The sequence below is a fragment of the Oncorhynchus masou genome, chromosome 27, assembly GCF_036934945.1.
Source record: "Oncorhynchus masou masou isolate Uvic2021 chromosome 27, UVic_Omas_1.1, whole genome shotgun sequence".
NCBI classification, from domain to species: domain Eukaryota; kingdom Metazoa; phylum Chordata; class Actinopteri; order Salmoniformes; family Salmonidae; genus Oncorhynchus; species Oncorhynchus masou.
The window spans coordinates 19,306,869-19,328,395 of NC_088238.1; the positions used below are offsets into that span (position 1 = coordinate 19,306,869).

The window sequence follows — 21,527 nt, forward strand, 5'->3', positions numbered from 1 at the left end:
AAACGTCACATCCGTAAACAAAGAAGTCCCATATGAAGCAGAGCCTACCATTCATCGAGAAGGAAAGGGAGGTAATTGTACTGTAAACAATGGACGTGTCATATATCGAAGTGGATATTTTCTTTCAGTGAGCTAAATCCGGGGATAATACCATATATTGAGATGAATTAAACATATATTCGTAATATAATGATTGCTATCTATTCATAAATTGCTGTTTGTATATACGGTTTAGGTTTGTATTAACGTTGCCCACAAAGTACTCCCCACCGCTACTGAACGGTTTAGCCCAAATCGAACCACAACCCAGCTGTGGTCTTGGACCTTTAAAAATACTGAAGTGCCGTCAGCTAACTAGACTCAACCTCCTTTACAAACTACTCCGTTGGTGTATAACCTAGTCTCCCACAGCGGAGACGTGAAAAAGGTAAAACATAGCTATATTTCGAGGTATATTTTTGTTAGCATTAGCACATGCTAGGTGGGAACTTAACTAGATAGCGAAACCATTTGAGCATGCCAACAGTCACCTATGCTATGATGTTGCTAGTTACCAATGTATTGTTAGGGTCATGTTTATCCTTGTTGGTGTGATTGAGCTGGATGTATGTAATCGTAACGTTAGTTACAAACTTGAACCCATTATAAATTGGTGATTTAGCGTTAGCATTCTTGTTTACAAACAAATGAATAACAATTTATATCTTCTAGCTGTTAAAAAGCCATTTAGCTCCTTGTCAGATTAATCTAACGTCGTTAGCTTGCTACGCTTGCACGATCGCGCTTGTGACTTCATTCGTAACAATAACAACTATTGCTTGTAGCGACATTTTATTTGGAGTGTGTAGCTTCAGTACAATTCTCCATGTGTAACTAGATGCGAGGATCAACATCCTTTGCAATCAATTAAAACCCTTTCAGCGACATAGTTATTGTCTTGCGTTTCATTTGGCACAGGCAGATCTCTTCTCAGTCTTGTCCAGCGCTCTTGTTTTGGTGCTGCAGGATCACGTGTACTTCTCAGTGACGCGTGTGGATATATTGTTTTTTTGCATGCAGCTCGTACAGTGAATTTCAGCTTAACTGAGAATGCCCTTTGCTGTAACCAGCCTTGTAGGGCTGAGCGACGGATAGCCTATACGAATCCGAGAGTGAAAGACTCGTCTCTAACATGCAGGCTCACTTTTTTGTGAGCATTCCCATCAAAAGTCAGACGTTTAAATATACTTAATTTGAATGTACAGTACCAGTCAAAAGTTTGGACACACCTACTCATTCAAGGGGTTTTCTTTATTTTTAATAGTGAAGACAAACTATGAATAACACATGGAATCATGTAGTAACAAAGTGTTAAACAAATAAAAACATGTTGTATTTTAGATTCTTCAAAGTAGCCACCCTTTGCCTTGATGACAGCTTTGCACACTCTTGGCATTCTCTCAACCAGCTCCACCTGGAATGCTTTTCCAACAGTCTTGAAGGAGTTCCCACATATGCTGAGCGCTGAGCACTTATTGGCTGCTTTTCCTTCACTCTGCGGTCCAACTCATCCCAAACCATCTCAATTGGGTTTAGGTCGGGTGATTTGTGTAGGCCAAGTCCTCTGATGTAGCACTCCATCACTCTCCTTCTTGGTCAAATAGCCCTTACACAGCCTGGAGGGGTGTTGGGTCATTGTCCTGTTGAAAAATAAATCATAGTCCCACTAAGCGCAAACCAGATAGGATGGCCTATTGCTGCAGAATGCTGTGGTAGCCATGCTGGTTAAATGTGCCTTGAATTCTAAATAAATCACTGACAGTGTCACCAGCAAAGCACCTCCACACCATCACGTCTTCTCCTCCTCCATGCTTCACGCGGGAACCACACATGCAGAGATCTGTTCACCTACTCTGCATCTCACAAAGACACAGCAGTTGGAACCAACAATCTCAAATTTGGACTCATTGGACAGATTTCCACCAGTCTAATATCCATTGCGCGTGTTTCTTGGCCCAAGCAAATCTCTTCTTATTGGTGTCCTTCAGTAGTGTTTTTTTTCAGCAATTCCATCAAATCAATTTTTTGTTGTCACATACACATGGTTAGCAGATGTTAATGCAAGTGTCGTGAAATGCTTGTACTTCTAGTTTAAACCATGAAGGCCTGATTCACACAGTCTCCTCTGAACAGTTGATGTTGAGATGTGTCTGTTACTTGAACTCTGAAGCATTTATTTGGGCTGCAATTTGAGGCTGGTAACTCTAATGAACTTATCCTCTGCAGTAGAGGTAACTCTGGGTCTTCCATTCTTGTGGTGATCCTCACGAGAGCCAGTTTCATCATAGTGCTAGATGGTTTTTGCAACTGCACATTTTCCACATTGACTGACCTTCATGTCTTAATAGTAATGATGCACTGTCATTTTTTTCTATGCTTATTTGAGCTGATCTATGCCATAAAATGGACTTGGGCAATTTGGTAAAAGACCATTTTCTGTATACCACCCCTACCTTGTCACAACACAACTGATTGGCTCAAATGCATTAAGAAGGAACTAAATTCCACAAATTAACTTTTAAGAAGGCACACCTGTTAATTTGAAATGCATTCCAGGTGACTACCTCATGAATCTGTATGAGAGAATGCCAAGAGTGTGCAAAGCTGTCAAGGCAAAGGGTGGCTACTTTGAATAATCTATCTATATATATTTTTTAATTGTTTAGCACTTGTTTTGGTTACTACATTATGCCTTATGTGTTATTTCATAGTTGTGATGTCTTCACTATTATTCTACAATATGGAAAATAGTAAAAAATAAAGAAACCCTGGAATGAGTAGGTGTGTCAAGTTTTGACTGGTACTGTACAGTCGTGGCCAAAAGTTCTGAGTGACACAAATATTAATTTCCATAAAGTTTGCTGCTTCAGTGTCTTTAGATATTTTGGGCAGATGTTACTATGGAATACCGAAGTTTAATTACAAGCATTTCATAACTGTCAAAGGCTTTTATTGACAATTACATGAAGTTGATGCAAAGAGTCAATTTTTGCAGTATTGACCCTTCTTTTTCAAGACCTCTGCAATCTGCCCTGGCATGCTGTCATGCCAGGGGCACATCCTGACTGATGGCAGCCAATTCTTGCATGATCAATGCTTGGAGTTTGTCAGAATTTGTGGGTTTTTGTTTGTCCACCTGCCTCTTGAGGATTGACCACAAGTTCTCAATAGGATTAAGGTCGGGGGAGTTTCCTGGCCATGGATGTTTTGTTCCCCGAGCCACTTAGTTATGACTTTTGCCTTATGGCAAGGTGCTTCATCATGCTGGAAAAGGCATTGTTTGTCACCAAACTGTTCCTGGATGGTTGGGAGAAGTTGCTCTCGGAGGATGTGTTGGTACCATTCTTTATTCATGGCTGTGTTCTTAGGCAAAATTGTGAGTGATCCCACTCCCTTGGCTGAGAAGCAACCCCACACATGAATGGTCTCAGGATGCTTTACTGTTGGCATGACACAGGACGGATGGTAGCGCTCACCTTGTCTTCTCCGGACAAGCTTTTTTCCGGATGCCCCAAACAATCGGAAAGGGGATTCATCAGGGAAAATGACTTTCCCCCAGTCCTCAGCAGTCCAATCCCTGTACCCTTTGCAGAATATCAGTCTGTCCCTGATGTTTTTCCTGGAGAGAAGGGGCTTCTTTGCTGCCCTTCTTGACACCAGGCCATCCTCAAAGTCTTCGCCTCACTGTGTGTGCAGATGCACTCACACCTGCCTGCTGCCATTCCTGAGCAAGCTCTGTACTGGTGGTACCCCGATCCCGCAGCTAAATCAACTTTAGGAGACGGTCCTGGCACTTGCTGGACTTTCTTGGGCGCCCTGAAGCCTTCTTCACAACAATTGAACCGCTCTCCTTGAAGTTCTTGATGATCTGATAAATGGTTGATTTAGGTGCAAAGAGGGACTTTGCAATTCATCTGATCACTCTTCATAACATTCAGGAGTATATTCAAATTGCCATCATACAAACTGAGGCAGCAGACTTTGAAGATTAATATCTGTGTCATTCTCAACTTTTGACCACGACTGTACTTTACCAGTTATCTGCTGATTTTTGTCCTTATGTACTAGGTGATCTGAAACAAAGCATTTGCAGGGAAGTGTTCTTTGCCCAACTTTTAGTACAATGGTCTATATATGGTTGTGTAAATATGAAGAAAAAAAATACTGATGCAATTGAGTACCACAGTATGAGTCATAAAACCCAGAAATGGTTCCAATTGTTTTTTCACCATACATTTTTCAATCTGGGATTTTAGCACAGGAAGTTGGCGGCACCTTAATTTGAGATAACAGGCTCGTGGTAATGGCTGGGAGTGGAATAGTATCAACTACATCAAACATGTTTTCCATGTGTTTGATGCCATTCCATTCACTCTGTTCCAGCCATTTTATAATGAGCCATCCTCCCCTCAGCAGCCTCCTGTGGATTTTAGAATGATGTCATATAAGGTCTGTGTTTCGTGTAGGCTTACCCTGGCATGACAGTTTGATAACCACGCAAATCTCTCTTGGGCAAGGTAACTTTAAAAAAAATGTTTCAATGCTAACTATTGATAAAAGTAAATGGACATATTGTGCATCACATGCAATGCCTGAAACGATTGAAAATACAAGTTACAGAAACTACCAACACCGCAAAAAGTAGGGTATCCACAGGAAAGGGTTGTTTACCTTATCTCCACCACCTACCTCCAAAAGGATCAACAGCATGTACAACTGGTAAAGTAAGTGTAAATATCATTTTATTCAACATCCTGGCTTGTAGAGCCTACTGCGTCTTTTTTAGGGCAACTTCGGTCAGACTGCTAATCCATGACGTAACCATGGTAACAGTCTGTTTAGACAAAGCGATGGGGAATCAACCAATGACAGCGTTGCCATGGAAAGCTATTTTCCCCACAGTTGTTCACTGATATAGTCCATGCACTGTACACACAAGGGTAGCTATTTTGTCTTCATGTGGCTACGGGACACTTTGTGATTGTAATGTGATCATATCGAACTAACTCGCCTAACTACAGTAATAGACATATCCTAGGCTATTTATAGCCGCTGTGTCAAGTGGTGGTGAAGTGTCAGTTGCTCTGCAGGGATTGACATTAACGGTTACTGTATTTCCCAGGGCAAGTGACCTGAGCAGCCATGCAAGTTGGGCCTGCTCTGTGGTTGTCCCAATGGGCATGTGATATTTTTTTTTTTTTTTTTACTGTTAAGAATTTCAGTTGTCTGGTCTTTCTAGTTTCTCTGGTTCCTGTCTAGGGGAATATAGCTTGAAATGATCATAATCTTCGGGCATTCAAAATGCTTCTGACTTGGCCGATGGGCAGGGCTCTACAGTGCAACCATTTTACTCACACATGCGCCCATAAATATGTTACTGTGCTACCTGGAACTTAAATTTAGGAGCACAAGTGTGCCTAGAAATATAAAGGATTCTAGCTTTATTACCTTAACTATTTTCCATTGTGCTCCTAAATGTCTTTTGTGTGCGCCAACATTTTTCTATTTGGGCGCACACATGTTCCTTGGAAGGAAAAAAAATGATAATGATTAAGGTCAGCGTAGATCCTTGTGCTGGGTTGCCTTATCAATGCCTCTGTGTCTAAGCAAGCTAATGGGATGCAGTCATTTTTAAATGCTTTGACTTGCATTTGCTTTAGGAATTCTCTCTGAATCACCTGCCTGTTTATCCTTCATTGGAAGGACAGGGCACATCACTTCAGGCATCACAATAGACATGGGCTGTTCTAGCAAGCAAATACAGTGCATTCGGAAAGTATTCAGACCCCTTGACTTTTTCCACATTTTGTTACATTACAGCCTTGTTCTAAAATTGAATAAATTATTTTTTCCCCCCTCAATCTACACACAATACCCCATAATGACAAAGAGAAAACAGTTGATTTTTTTTCTTTCAAAAAACATACTTTATTTACGTAAGTTTTCAAGACACTTTGCTATGAGATTTGAAATTAAGATCCGGTGCATCCTGTTTCCATTGATCATCCTTGAGGTGTTTCTACAACTTGATTTTGCTTTGTCATTATTGGGTGTAGATTTGGGGGGGGGGGGACAATTTTAATACATTTTAGAATAAGTCTAATGTAACACAATGTGGAAAAAGTGAAGGGGTCTGAATGCTTTCCGGATGCACTGTATCAAACAACTTCAGGCGTTCCCTTTCTCTTGTGACCTTTGAGATATGGGTTATGACCTTGCCATGTCTGACAGGAGAATGACGATGAAGGTCATGACTGAGACTACACACAGGCATAGACTCTAAAGTCACAGCCTTCCTCCATAAGAAGGAAGCACTACCTCGCTCTCTGGACTGGAGTTGTTGGTGTTTTCTTTGCCAGATAGCCCAACAGGGCAACACACGTCTGATACTGTGTCTTCTGTATTTGGCACGTTGGCCTAGTAGTTCGACATAGTGTATTGGAATGTTTTAAGGTCCATTTTAAAACTATTGGCCTAAATTCAAGTGCTTTGCCTCAACAACACGTGTTGTTCTAAAAAGTGTAGGCCAAGTTGTTTATGTGATCTCGTTGACGGGATTGCTGGAATTGTGCCCTTATGTTGCTTGGAACACGAGAATGATTACTCTGTTCATCTAAGCAGTGAAGTGTAACTGGATCTGTGGACGGTTGGCTGAGAATCCGGCTGTTATCATGTTACCCTAGAGACTCATGCGATCCCATTCATAACACCTTTGTTTTGTTATTGTGGAAGTAGGCTGTACTGGCTGAACGATGGTGATAATATCACCATCTCTTTTTTTTTTTGCAGCACCATCTTTAATGTCTAAATCTAATCTCATAACTAATGTCTGAATCTTTTTGGAAACTGTTGATTCCTTTTTTTTTTTTTTTTTTGTGAATTTTACCCCTTTTTCTCCCCAATTTCGTGGTATCCAATTGTTGTAGTAGCTACTATCTTGTCTCATCGCTACAACTCCCGTACGGGCTCGGGAGAGACGAAGGTTAAAAGTCATGCGTCCTCCGATACACAACCCAACCAGCCGTACTGGTAACACCTGACAACCTTGGTTAGCGCGCACTGCGCCCGCCCGCCACAGGAGTCGCTGGTGCGCGATGAGACAAGGACAAGCCCTCCCTAACCCGGATGACGCCGAGGCCAATTGTGCGTCGCCCCACGGACCTCCCGGTCGCGGCCGGTTACGACAGAGCGTGGGCGTGAACCCAGGGACTCTGATGGCACAGCTGCCCTTAACCACTGCGCCACCCGGAAGGCCAATCCTTTTGTCTTAACTGGGGCACAAGTGGATGTCCCTCCTCTGGTTTCCATGGCCACTCTGGCCTAACAGCTGTTATACTGTCCTGTGTTATACACCCTGCCTCTCCTAGCAACAGGAACACAGGAAAAAACACACATGGTAATGGTAACACACCAAACCAAAAAGGGGCAGTTGAAAGATTGGAGTAGTGTCTTCAGTAAGGTAGTGCAAATGTTTTTATTGGGGGACCACTTTGGAAAGGGAGGTTAAGTTAGGTTTAACAAGCTTATGGCCAGTCTAGTGCCTTTTTATAGGCTACATAGCTAGATAATGAATGTAAGCTCAAACTCAAGGCTCTTTCTACAACTGCCTGACCCCCACTACACAAGACTTAGAAACCCCTTATTTTTCCATAAGAGGACAACTTGAGAGAGAAACTTGTAGGTACCTTCCAGTGCATTCAACCACATGTTACAGTACTCATGTAGGCTTAAATAATGCTGTGCCTGCCTGCAGCGCTAGCCTGCCATGCCTGGGACTGACGAGCGGCCCACCTCCATGTCCACTACTGGCAGCGAGGACGCCTGCAGCGACGCCGAGTCGTCGGACCGCTGTAACAGCATCACGTCTGCCAGCGACTTTGACTGCTCCCGCCAAAGCTTCACCAGTGACTGCTCCAGCAGCAAGCACAGCTCGCCCTCCTGTGAGTAGATCTCCTTCCTCCCTGTCTAGTAGGACTGCTTCTTAGGCTTGTCAAAATGTCACCCTAGAAATTGCATTTCCAGAAAGTGTGCACTTGCACACTTCCCACCATTGACTTAAAAGCATTGGTTTGGTGTCGTCATCACCTTTGGAGGAGTATAGAGAATCGGAATGCAACACTGTGTGCCTCTCCCCACTTTGGAGGAGTATAGAGAATCGGAATGCAACACTGTGTGCCTCTCCCCACTTTGGTTGAGCTTTCAAACGCCAAAATGGCTACTCTCAACACTTTGTTTTTATTTTTATGCCCCCTATTTACAGCTAGCCCTCCCAAAACTATAACACTGGATGATGTCATGTCTTCTGCCCGGGACCTGTCCAACCTGACCCTGGCCCACGAGATCATCGTCAACCGTGACTTTCATGTGGAGCAGCCCCACCTACCTCAGAACAGGTAGGTACACCACTTCAAAATGGACGCCCAGTGAACATGGCCATCACTTGGGCTACCCAAATGCCAATTGACAACTGATGATATTCAATTCTCCTTTTTAGTTTGGAGAAGCAAGTCAAAGATATAGTTCACAAGGCGTTCTGGGATAGCCTGGAGTCTGAGCTGAATGATGACCCACCAGAGTATGAGCACGCCATCAAACTGCTGGAGGAGATCAGAGAGGTGAGCTTTGGCCCTTTTCCCCTCTATCAATCTTGATGAATCCATGGTTGGAAAGCTTATCTTATCAGAAAGATGACCCTGTTGGAAGACTTTGAAAACGTATAATTTCTAACTCCCTGAGCAGTAATCACTGATCTGACACAAGTGGATAAGCAACAGTTATGTAGTGGAATCTATTCTTTCACCAGTCCAATTGTGTGTGTATTGTGAATGTACGCAATAAGGATGTATTTAAAATGGGCTAATAGCTTTTGAAGATTGATATCTTCTAGCTATATATTGTTTCTTTCCTTCATTTTTTGAAACCATTTACTATGAACAGATCCTGCTGTCGTTCCTGAGCCCGGGAGCCAATCGGCTGCGGACTCAGATCCTGGAGGTGCTGGACATGGATCTGATTCGCCAGCAGGCGGACAAGGAAGCGGTGGACATACAGGGCCTGGCCTCTTACATCGTCACCATCATGGGCAAGCTGTGCGCCCCGGTCCGTGACGACGAGGTCAAGAAGCTCTGCGAGAACCCCGACAACGTTGTATCAATGTTCAAGTACGTTTGGGCAAAGTTTTGTTTCCAACTCTTGTGAATATTTAGTTGGATAATTGTAGCCATCCCCATATATGGCCGGCATCCATCTGATCCTTTTAGCTCTCTAAAGCCACTGTGCATTTGGAAAGTGTTCAGACCCCTTGACTTTTTCCACATTTTGTTACTTTACATCCTTATTCTAAAATGGATTTTTTTTTAAATGTAACCATAGACACACAATACCACAATGACAAAGCGAAAGCAGGTTTCAGACATTTTTGCAAAATTTGAAAATAAATTTATAAAAAAATACCTTATTTTGCTATGAGAATCAAAATTGAGCTCAGATGTATTCTGTTTCCATTGATCATTCTTGAGATGTTTCTGCAACTTAATTGAAGTCCACCTTTGGTAAATTCAATGGATCCTTTTAAAACTCCAAAGCTAGAAGAACAGATGTTGAGGCAAGTCGCTAGGTATTTCTTCTGGAGCCAAATCAAAAGCATTCGTTTTGAGAGTGTTATTACATTGAGCAGGGAGATCTTCCGGGTGCTGGACCTGATGAAGATGGACATGGTGAACTTTACCATCCAGAGCCTGCGGCCCGATCTGCAGAGGCAGTCAGTGGAGTATGAGAGGGCCAAGTTCCAGAGCATCGTGGAGAAGACTCCCAGTGAGTCTGCGTTATTATTAACCTTTAATTATTATGAGGAACATTTTATTGGCATTGGACTGGCGTTTGGATCATTTCCCTGTTCCTTTACAAATACATTTGACCGTTGACTGCCTAAAGGTCAGCATAGTATTCATTCATTTTTTAACTTTGTGTGCTCCTGGGACCTAAATTAGGTGCCTGTATTGCTTTATGGTATTAGGGAATGTTTGATTTGTGGTGTGTACAGCATGTGAAGCGTGGGTGTGATTTCTCTACATCATTAAATGAAAGATGTCAATCACTATTAAATGCACACAAATGACTGTCCTAACTTCCTCAGGTGCGTTGGATCATACCACTGAGTGGATCAAGTCCTCTCTGGAGGAAGTGCTTTTCTCCATGCCAACCGTAGAGCAGCCCAACGAGCACGGGAAGGCGGGGAAAGCCCTGCCAAGTCCCCTCCTGGTCTTCAACAGTGGATTCATCCGCATCCTCACCTGGGACTACCACAAGAGCCCACTGCCTGAGGTGGGTTGAAATCTGTGTGTGTTAGTAGACAGATGGTTTCAAAATAATTATTTGCTTATTCAAGACATATCATGACTGCCATTGGATTACTTGTCTTTTGTTATTAAGAAAAGGTGACATTCAGTGTGTTTGTCAAGTGATGAGGGTGTTGCTGAATGTTCACAGGGGAAATGTGTGTGGGTGTGTGTGTAAATAGAGGTGACGAGGATGTTGACAGGTGTTTGTTTCTGTGTATTATACTTCTTGGTCTAATGAATTTGTGGTGTTTATTTGCATATAGACTATTACCTAGAGGGTTTGTTTGTGTGTCTTAAATGTGTGTGAATTCCATATGAATACAAGTGTCTGAAAGAAGGTACCATCACTCTCAACCAACTTACAACCACAAGTCTATTAAATGACCATGGTCTAAAATCTAGTCTCCATGGGGTGAATCCTAACTTCCACTAATGTCAAATGTTCATTTAGTCATGCATTGATGTCAATGGGAGACTAAGTAAAAATGTCGCTTAAGTTGATGATTTGTCCCTATATGTGAAAGCCATTTTTGTGTGTGTGTGTATAACCCACTCAGACCCTGATGACAGACGAGGTGCGTCTGCGGGAGCTCCAGCGGAGGCTCCAGCTGCTAAAGGCCGTGGCCTCCGTACTGCTCATTGTCTACAGCGCCATCGGAGGGCCCATCTCGGGGCTGCCCGCACTGGCCGAGCGCCTCAAGAGGATGGCCAGCGTGCTCCTGGAGGGCATGCACAGACCGTAGGTTCTACATAACACACACAAACATACATTTCAATGTGAAAATTGAGACTGACTTCCTCCACTCTGCAGGGACTTTAACCTGTCAGAGGCTCTGGGGAACGTCAGTGGTCAGATCTGCTGTGAGCTCAACAAGTCCCTGACTGAGAGGAACTACCCAGCCTTGCCCCCAGAACTCCAGGTCACACTCAAGGGCCAGATCACCAGCATCACCCAAGAAAACAACCCTATCCGCAGTCTTGTGGGTAAGCAAAACAACACCTGAGGGCCTGACATGGCTCACTAACTATTTAATTTGATATATTTAATGCAATGTTCTCAGCCAAGCTACATTGCATTCGGAAAGTATTCAGACCCCTTGACTTTTTCCACATTTTGTTACGTTACAGCCTTACTCTAAAATTGATAAAATCGTTTTTTTGTTGTTCATCAATCTATACACTATACCCTATAATGACAAGACAATTACATTTTTTATTTTGTAAATTTATAACAAATTTTAAAAAATGGAAATATCACATTTACATAAGTATTCAGACCCTTTACTCAGTACTCTGTTGAAGCACCTTTGGCAGCGATTACAGCCTTGAGTCTTCTTGGGTATGATGTTACAAGCTTGGAACACCTGTATTTGGGGAGTTTATCCCATTCTTCTCTGCAGATCCTCTCAAGCTCTGTCAGGTTGGATGGGGAGCGTCGCTGCACAGCTATTTTCAGGTCTCTAGCAGGGTTTGTTTGGGTTCAAGTCCGGGCTCTGGCTGGGCCACTCAAGGACATTCAGAGACTTCACCCCAGTCTGAGGTCCTGAACATTCTGGAGCAGGTTTTCAATCAAGTATCTCTAAGGAACTTTTCGCCGTTCATCTTGGTCTTTTCCTGACTAGTCTCACAGTCCCTGCTACTGAAAAACATCCCCACAGCATGATGCTGCCACCACCATGCTTCACCGTAGGGATGGTGCCAGGTTTCCTCCTGACATGACGCTTGGCATTCAGGCCAAAGAGTTCAATCTTGATTTCATCAGACCAGAGAATCTTGTTTCTCATGGTCTGAGAGTCCTTTAGGTGCCAGTTGGCAAATTCCAAGTGGGCTGTTATGTGCCTTTTTACCGAGGAGTGGCTTCCGTCTGGCCACTCTAAAATAAAGGCCTGATTGGTGGAGTGCTATAGAAGGTTCTCCCATCTCCACAGAGGAGCTCTGTCAGAGTGACCATCTGGTTCTTGGTCACCTCCCTGACCAAGGCCCTTCTCCCCCGATTGTTCAGTTTGGCTGGGGCAGCCAGCTCTAGGAAGAGTCTTGGTGGTTCCAAACTTCTTCCATTTAAGAATGATGGAGGCCACTGTGTTCTTGGGGACCTTCAATTCTGCAGAAATGTTTTGGTACCCTTCACCAGATCTGTGCCTCGACACAATCCTGTCTCGGAGCTCTTCTGTCAATTCCTTCGACGTCATGGCTTGGTTTTTGCTCTGACGTGCACTGTCAACTGTGGGACCTTATATAGACAGGTGTGTGCCTCTCCAAATCAAATCAGTTGACTTTACCACAGGTGGACTCCTCAAGTTATAGAAACATCTCAAGGATGATCAATGGAAACAGGATGCACTTGTGCTCAATTTCAAGTTTCATAGCAAAGGGTCTGAATATTCAAATCAGATATTTGTTTTATTTTTAATACATTTGCAAGTTTCTGAACCTTTTTTCGCTCAGTCATTATGGGGTATGTGTGTAGATCAATGAGGATTTAATATAAAATGTTATACATTTTTGACTGAGGCTGTAACATAACAAAATGTGGAAGAAGGGGTCTGAATACTTTCTGAATGGACTGTGTAATTGTACACTGTGTGAAATTTTGCTCCCGTTTATTGAATAACTCACAATTGTCTCATGCCTGTTTTTCTGATCACTCTGTTTGTTCTGTGCCTCTTCTCTGTTCCTTTTCCAGAGGGAAGGGTCCAGCAGTACTTCCGGGTGCTCCTCGCCACGCCCAACTCTCACGTGAATCCGCCCCCGACGCCCGGAGGCCTGGCCCTGATCCAACCGGAGCTCACCTCCTTGGCGGTCACCTTCGTCAGCCTGGTCAACTTCAACAAGCAGGTCTACAGCCCCTTCTACATGATGATCCTCAAGACCCTGCTCTTCAGTAACGCGGCGCCTCCACCGGCAGCCACCGCACCTCAGGACCCCAGCATAAAGAACCCTGTGAACTCCAACTAGGACCGCCAACCTACCTACCGAGCCAGGAGCAATACAAAGCTGGAGCTGACAACACCTTATTTGAAAAAGGGGCAAAGAAAGGAAAGACTTAGCAGCTACCTAAATCCACCCCCCCCCCAGTGGTCGTTCTGATTCCTTGAGGCTGCAATCGCTCCCCTATACCTAACCCTCCTTCCCTTAGGCTTTAGATTAAGAAGTATCACAGCTACGTTTTGCCTAGAACGTCGGGGTACGTGTATTAGAGGTGCGTCAGGAAAAAGACAATGAGTAATTGTGGTGCACGTCCAAGCTTTGACTAATCCACCTCCCACTGTCGTGTATTGCGACATCCGCTTTGTGACACCTGACCTGATCTGTTAGATTTTGTGTAGATTCATACCTAAAAAAACTGACCCTAGTGTTTTGTGTGAGGAATCTTTCCCAATGTCCTTTTTAGTTAGATTCGGGTACGTTGTGAATCTGCGTTGGTATGGAAGGGAGTGCTCGACATCCATTCTCCTGTTGTTATTTTGGAGGATGTCATCGGAAAAGGGTAGAATGTTCATGAAGTGCTACTGTTACAAAGAACATTTATACACGTTTCATAGACTTTATGACAAAAGGGAAAGGCCTATATATTTAGAATCATGTCGCCCATTTTTACAACATCACATTTCATATGCTTTATGCTGTGCAGAGCGTAGGTTAAATAAAGTTGATCTATAACTCTTTGTTACACGTTGACAAATCCAGAACACAAAATGCTATATTATTCATGCCATTAGCTTATTCATTGACGTGCCACCATTTGAATAGAAATATAAAAAGTTTGTTTTGAACTTATGTCGGCTTGTGATAACTCGCCATTAAACTGGTTAGGGCTCGGGAAATGTCATCTTGAATGAAAACAAGAGACTTGTTTTAATTGTTGCTTTCCAACATGTCGAAGACATGTTTTAAATCACTTGAGCTAAATTAATTGACTTTTTTTAGGGGGGGACTGATTAATTGATATGGTTATGGAATCACTAATCCTGATAGATTCTGACCTTTGACCTTTTGGAGATAAATATAATGCATGTTCTATTTTGTGTTAACATTCGTTGGAAAATGTTTTGTTGTATGTTAGCCCTTGCATAGTATTCAGTAATTTTGTTGGGTTGTTTGAATGTGACTGATTTTTGTTTTGTTATTTGTGTCAGTGCATTTATTAAGTCACTTGCTTTATATCTTCTGGGTACCAGTATTAGTTGTCCTTCTATACCTATATTTCCCTCCAACAGTTGTATATCTCTGGACATTTTATGTAATATCTATCTTTTGGTTTAGAACTCAAGTCATTAGAGGTGCTGAAGATGTTTTGAAATGTCTGAAACTTCCCACAATGGAACTTTTTGACGCAGAATAAACATTGAATGTTTTTAGCTTTTAAAATTCACTTGAATAAATACATTTGTATCTTCTCATGTAATGCAGCTATAATACAATAAACTCTCATGCAGTACCTTATTATTTGCCTAGCAGTGACCTGTGTGTGTGTGTGCTTTTTGAAAATAGTTGTCTACATACAGACCCATCAATCAAAGACAGTTGGTTTTATCTGCAAAGGGCATAGATTGTATAGATTACAATCGGACAAGGAATGTAACTAGAAGGAACATTCCTTGCTGTTAGATTACAGAAGAACTCTGTAATCTGTAAAGTCCTGTACCCTCTGCTGCAGTGACTGAGGGCACTGTTTTGAAGCCATCTCTACATCTTAATGCATACGTTTTAAATTATATGTGAGCTAAATATAAAAAAAAAACATTTCCTTAAAGTGTATTTTTTTGTTTGTTTTAAAGTTCTAATGTTACTGTCGACAACAACAAAAAATGATGTAGAATTCCATTCATTCCTATCCTATGGAAGACTGCTCCTTCTGGGGAGTGCCAATATGACTGACATGTGGCTTCAAAGTCACTCGGTGGCCAATTTACATAAGGCAGTCCAGGGTTTGTATACATCACTGGTGGGTTTTGCGTTTCCAAGCAACGCGTCCCTCCTGAAACAGGCTATGAGGAAATAATGGTAGCTAAAGGTACAGCAAGTTATGTTTCTTATCTATTAATATGAATCAATAATTATTTAGGTATTCTCCAAATTATGACATTCAAGTAGTATTTTCAATTAATTGTATATCATTTTTAGAGCTCACTTGTCAAACAAAGTTCCAACTTCCATTGCTTGCTGGCTAGCTAATGTTAGCTAGCTAGTTAGTACAGAGCATTGCTGTAAAGATTGCGCATTACCTTTCAGGGGGGCTACCCACTGGTAAAAACTGGTTGAATAAACGTTGTTTCCACGTCTTTTTATTGAATTTTTATGTGATACCGTTGAATTAACCTAAATCCAATTACTTGGTTACATGTAATGTTGATTTCACGTTCCATTCACGTTAACGTTAGTTGACAACTCAACCAAATGTAAATCAAAACCAGACGTTGAACTGACGTCTGTGCCCATGTGGGTGGCTAGATATTTGGTTCACAAAGTTACCATAAATGAAAAATGACAGCCTATAAATGAAAAATGACAGCCTGTGAATGTGAATCATAACAGGCAGCTGGTACAGAAATTCATGTCTTTGTGTGTGCTGTGCATCATGTCGCTACTGAATGTGTATGAACCAAGAGAGGTCTGAACCTGGACCCAGGTGAGCATGCATGCCCAAAAGTGCCATGTCATATCCTGAAACCAGAGAGTTGCTCATTCAAGCCCTTCAGACGAGTGTATACTAAGGCTTCTTTGCTGTCTATGTCAAACAGTGAGGGGATGAGCAGTGGCAAAATGAAGGTGGTGGGCCGCCTCTCCCGAGCGGCAGAGGCCAAACGACGGGTGGCAGATGGCCAGGACATGCTGACCTCCATGACACAGATGGTGGCCTGCACCCAGGACATCCAGCAGAGATACCACAGCATCCTGGGGCCACTGTCCCTCTTCTTCCAGTCCATCCCCGAGGGAGAGAAGAGGGCAGGTGTGTGGGGATCTAAAGCTGTTGGAGGGAGGGCAGCCTGGTGCCTTGTGTGAGGTGCTATTGTTGATCCGTGATTGTATGCATGAGGCCTTTGAGTTATTTGAATCAACAGAAGGATGTGTAGACAGTTTTACCCACCTACATTCTAAAGTCTAGGCCTATTCATTTACAGGGCTGACCTGAAAACACACACAGGGTGTCGGTCTACACAGTCTATTTTCTCTATCCACATGCCCCACACATCTCTTATGATGCCAAAACAAAACATGTTTATTGTTTTTTTGAATGGAGGTGATACAGGAGAATGAAAGGTACCGTATGTACACATGTCCCGGGTGTGTTGTTCCTCCCAGACAGGGTCCAGGAGGAGAGAACAGTGTCCCCGTCGGTGTCAGAGGGGGTGAAGACCAACCCCACCTCCCTGGCCGACATGCGTCAGCAGCTGCAGTACCGGATCCAGGAGCATTCCGTGCTCCACTCCACCCCTGTGGAGGATCAGCAAGCTCTGGTGAGCCACTCCATTAGGATACACTATACACTCTCTCTCCTAAGCATCTACTAAATGGATGGATGGTTGGATAGATAGATGGATGGAACAGTGTCACACACACACAGCCCCCATCCACCCAAAACACTCTGCGACCCCCCCCCCCCCAAGGCTGCGGTAATGACGTCAGAGCTGGGCCTGATCTGGCAGGACCTGAAGGGGTTGATGGACGAGCCCACGCTGAACCAGGAGGAGAACAGGCAGCTGCAGGCGGAGACGTGCCAGGAGGTGCTCCGCATCTGCCAGGAGCTCTACCTCAACTATCTCCACCTGCTGGACAGGCTGAGGCGCCGCGCCGTCTTCAGCGACCAGGCCAACCGCAGCCGCCTGGGGGCCCAGATGGCCATAGACTGCACCAGCCTGTGAGTGACTGGCGAGCAGGGTTTTCCCGAGCTCCATTATTTCCTAGATGAGGATCAAAGGTCCTCAAATCAACATCTCTAGCTTCTTTAAACCAAGATTTACAATTGAAACCAATTGTAGCCAAATTCTTATAGTCGAAAATGCATGCTAAGCTCGTTACTTGAATTATCGATCATCCAAATTTGTCGATAAGTGCAAACTCACCAAGCAGCTGTAAATACAATTGGTTGTTGTTATTGTTCTCCTTATTGCTAACGGTTATTCTTTCTCTGCAGTTTAAACGTCCACTCGATCAGACGCAGCGTAGCGGCAGGGATCAAGGCTACACGGAGAGCCCGGCTGAGCGCTGAGAGACCAGGAGCTGCCGGACGCGACCTGAAGGGGGCGATGGAGACACACACAGCGCTGCCATGCAAACTGGACTTTGGTCTGACTCTGCAGACCAAGGCTGGCTGCAAAAAGAGCGGTGCCATCAGGCAGGGCAAAAACCCTATCGAGAGGGAACTCCGAGAGGTGAGAGACAGAGAAAAAGAGAGGGAGAGAGAGTGTGTGTGTGTGTGTGTGTGTGTGTGTGTGTGTGTGTGTGTGTGTGTGTGTGTGTGTGTGTGTGTGTGTGTGTGTGTGTGTGTGTGTGTGTGTGTGTGTGTGTGTGTGTGTGTGTGTGTGTGTGTGTGTGTGTGTGTGTGTGAGTGAGTGAGTGAGTGAGTGAGTGAGTGAGTGTGGGTCGGTGGGTTTGTGTGTGTGTCTGTCTGTCTGTCTGTGTGCGTGTATGCGGTATCTATATCTTTCTGTGTGGGTGTGTGTGTCTCCATGCGTGTGAATGTGTGTGTACACTTGCTTCTCTGCTGTTTTGGTGTGTGTGTCTGTGGTAAAGCTACAGGGAGCTGAGATGTTCCCTTCTCTCTCCCTGTCTGTCTGTCTGTCTGTCTGTCTGTCTGTCTGTCTGTCTGTCTGTCTGTCTGTCAGATGACTGAGAAGATGGGAGACATGGACCTGGAGCAGGTCTATGACCTGATGCCCTGCCACCTGGAACTGATCACTAACAAAGGCTTGCTATCTCTCTCTCGCTCTTTTCTCTCTATTGCTCTGTCTCTTTCTCTGTCTCTCTCTCTTCCTCTCTTTCTGTCTCTCTCTCTTTCTCTCTTTCTGTCTCTCTCTCTCTTTCTCTGTCTCTCTCTTTCTCTCTCTCTGTCTCTCTTTCTCTATCTCTCTTTCTCTTTCTCTGTCTCTCTCTCTTTCTCTCGCTCTGTCTCTCTCTCTCTTTCTCTGTCTCTCTCTTTCTCTCTCTCTGTCTCTCTTTCTCTATCTCTCTTTCTCTGTCTCTCTCTCTTTCTCTCTCTCTGTCTCTCTTTCTCTATCTCTCTTTCTCTGTCTCTCTCTCTTTCTCTCTCTCTGTCTCTCTCTCTCTTTCGCTGTCTCTCTTTCTCTCTCAATTCAATTCAATTCAAGGGCTTTATTGGCATGGGAAACATGTGTTAACATTGCCAAAGCAAGTAAGGTAGATAATATATAAAGTGAATATATAAAGTGAAATAAACAATAAAAATGAACAGTAAACATCACACATACAGAAGGTTTCAAAACAATAAAGACATTACAAATGTCATATTATATATATATACAGTGTTTTAACAATGTACAAATGGTAATGGACACAAGATAAAATAAATAAGCATAGATATGGGTTGTATTTACAATGGTGTGTGTTCTTCACTGGTTGCCCTTTTCTCGTGGCAACAAGTCACAAATCTTGCTGCTCTGATGGCACACTGTGGAATTTCACCCAGTAGATATGGGAGTTTTTCAAAATTGGATTTGTTTTGGAATTCTTTGTGGATCTGTGTAATCTGAGGGAAATATATCTCTCTAATATGGTCATACATTGGGCAGGAGGTTAGGAAGTGCAGCTCAGTTTCCACCTCATTTTGTGGGCAGTGAGCACATAGCCTGTCTTCTCTTGAAAGCCATGTCTGCCTACGACGGCCTTTCTCAATAGCAAGGCTATGCTCGTTGAGTCTGTACATAGTCAAAGCTTTCCTTAATTTTGGGTCAGTCACAGTGGTCAGGTATTCTGCCGCTGTGTACTCTCTGTGTAGGGCCAAATAGCATTCTAGTTTGCTCTGTTTTTTTGTTAATTCTTTCCAATGTGTCAAGTAATTATCTTTTTGTTTTCTCATGATTTGGTTGGGTCTAATTGTGCTGCTGTCCTGGGGCTCTGTAGGGTGTGTTTGTGTTTGTAAACAGAGCCCCAGGACCAGCTTGCTTAGGGGACTCTTCTCCAGGTTCATCTCTCTGTAGGTGATGGCTTTGTTGTGGAAGGTTTGGGAATCGCTTCCTTTTAGGTGGTTATAGAATTTAACGGCTCTTTTCAGGATTTTGATAATTAGTGGGTATCGGCCTAATTCTGCTCTGCATGCATTATTTGGTGCTCTACGTTGTACACGGAGGATATTTTTGCAGAATTCTGCGTGCAGAGTCTCAATTTGGTGTTTGTCCCATTTTGTGAAGTCTTGGTTGGTGAGCGGACCCCAGACCTCACAACCATAAAGGGCAATGGGCTCTATGACTGATTCAAGTATTTTTAGCCAAATCCTAATTGGTATGTTGAAATTTATGTTCCTTTTGATGGCATAGAATGCCCTTCTTGCCTTGTCTCTCAGATCGTTCACAGCTTTGTGGAAGTTACCTGTGGCGCTGATGTTTAGGCCAAGGTATGTATAGTTTTTTGTGTGCTCTAGGGCAACACCAACACCACTTTCCATCAGTTTGTATAGCAGACCCTCATGCCAAATTGAGTCGAAGGCTTTTTTTAAATCAACAAAGCATGAGAAGACTTTGCCTTTGTTTTGGTTTGTTTGGTTGTCAATTAGGGTGTCAGGGTGAATACATGATCTGTTGTACGGTAATTTGGTAAAAAGCCAATTTGACATTTGCTCAGTACATTGTTTTCATTGAGGAAGTGTACGAGTCTGCTGTTAATGATAATGCAGAGGATTTTCCCAAGGTTACTGTTGACGCATATTCCACGGTAGTTATTGGGGTCAAATTTGTCTCCATTTTTGTGGATTGGGGTGATCAGTCCTTGATTCCAAATATTGGGGAAGATGCCAGAGCTGATGTAGTTAAAGAGTTTTAGTATAGCCAATTGGAATTTGTTGTCTGTATATTTGATCATTTCATTGAGGATACCATCAACACCACAGGCCTTTTTGGGTTGGAGGGTTTTTATTTTGTCCTGTAACTCATTCAATGTAATTGGAGAATCCAGTGGGTTCTGGTAGTCTTTAATAGTTGATTCTAAGTTCGGTTTTTGATCATGTATATGTTTTTGCTCTTTATTCTTTGTTATAGAGCCAAAAAGATTGGAGAAGTGGTTTACCCATACATCTCCATTTTGGATAGATAATTCTTCGTGTTGTTGTTTGTTTAGTGTTTTCCAATTTTCCCAGAAGTGGTTAGAGTCTATGGATTCTTCAATTACATTGAGCTGATTTCTGACATGCTGTTGCTTCTTTTTCCGTAGTGTATTTCTGTATTGTTTTAGTGATTCACCATAGTGAAGGCGTAGACTCAGGTTTTCCGGGTCTCTATGTTTTTGGTTGGACAGGTTTCTCAATTTCTTTCTTAGATTTTTGCATTCTTCATCAAACCATTTGTCATTGTTGTTAATTTTCTCTCTCTGTCTCTCTCTATCTCTCTTTCTCTCTCTCTTTCTCTCTCTCTCTTTCTCTGTCTCTTTCTCTCTCTCTGTCTCTCTCTTTCTCTATCTCTCTTTCTCTTTCTCTCTCTCTGTCTATCTCTCTGCCGCTCTCTCTTTCTCTCTCTCTCTTTCTCTGTCTCTCTCTTTCTCTCTCTCTGTCTCTCTGTCTCTTTCTCTATCTCTCTTTCTCTGTCTCTCTCTTTCTGTCTCTCTCTGTCTCTCTCTTTCTCTCTCTCTCTTTCTCTGTCTCTCTTTCTCTCTCTCTGTCTCTCTCTATCTCTCTTTCTCTGTCTCTCTTTCTCTCTCTGCCTCTCTCTCTCTTTCTCTCTCTCTCTGTCTCTCTCTTTCTCTGTCTCTCTCTTTCTCTCTCTCTCTCTTTCTCTAGCTCTCTTTCTCTGTCTCTCTCTTTCTCTATCTCTCTTTCTCTCACACAGACAGGCACACACACATATAGTCAAGTACACTTGTGACAATAATAAACAATTGTTTGTTAGTACTAGTAGTAGTGATATGTGTGTGTGTGTTTAGATGCAGCACGGGCCAGCTTGGCCAATGTTTCACAGTCAGATGAGGAACCCAGCGTGTATT

General features: G+C 43.1%; 2 protein-coding genes across 3 annotated transcripts in view; both read left to right on the forward strand.

The window, feature by feature from the left end:
* Window positions 1-62: 62 nt before the first annotated feature.
* tcp11l2 (t-complex 11, testis-specific-like 2) lies at window positions 63-14,822 on the forward strand. The gene is made up of 10 exons (XM_064939406.1): window positions 63-427; window positions 7,793-7,979; window positions 8,300-8,432; window positions 8,534-8,654; window positions 8,977-9,200; window positions 9,716-9,852; window positions 10,175-10,362; window positions 10,937-11,118; window positions 11,191-11,363; window positions 13,063-14,822. The coding sequence occupies exons 2-10, from the start codon at window positions 7,805-7,807 to the stop codon at window positions 13,332-13,334; spliced, it is 1,605 nt and encodes a 534-aa protein (XP_064795478.1). The 5' UTR covers window positions 63-427; window positions 7,793-7,804; the 3' UTR covers window positions 13,335-14,822.
* Window positions 14,823-15,316: 494 nt separating this feature from the next.
* The window catches only part of ccdc87 (coiled-coil domain containing 87), an 18,094-nt gene continuing 11,883 nt past the window's right edge, over window positions 15,317-21,527 (forward strand). For both annotated transcript variants that reach the window (XM_064939407.1, XM_064939408.1), the window contains exons 1-7: window positions 15,317-15,393; window positions 16,121-16,329; window positions 16,683-16,837; window positions 16,988-17,238; window positions 17,515-17,752; window positions 18,206-18,287; window positions 21,468-21,527. The exon at window positions 21,468-21,527 is cut by the window's right edge and continues 23 nt beyond it. In XM_064939407.1, the coding sequence (XP_064795479.1) occupies window positions 16,128-16,329; window positions 16,683-16,837; window positions 16,988-17,238; window positions 17,515-17,752; window positions 18,206-18,287; window positions 21,468-21,527 (988 nt within the window). In that variant the 5' untranslated portion in view covers window positions 15,317-15,393; window positions 16,121-16,127. The remainder of the gene's footprint in view (window positions 15,394-16,120; window positions 16,330-16,682; window positions 16,838-16,987; window positions 17,239-17,514; window positions 17,753-18,205; window positions 18,288-21,467) is intronic.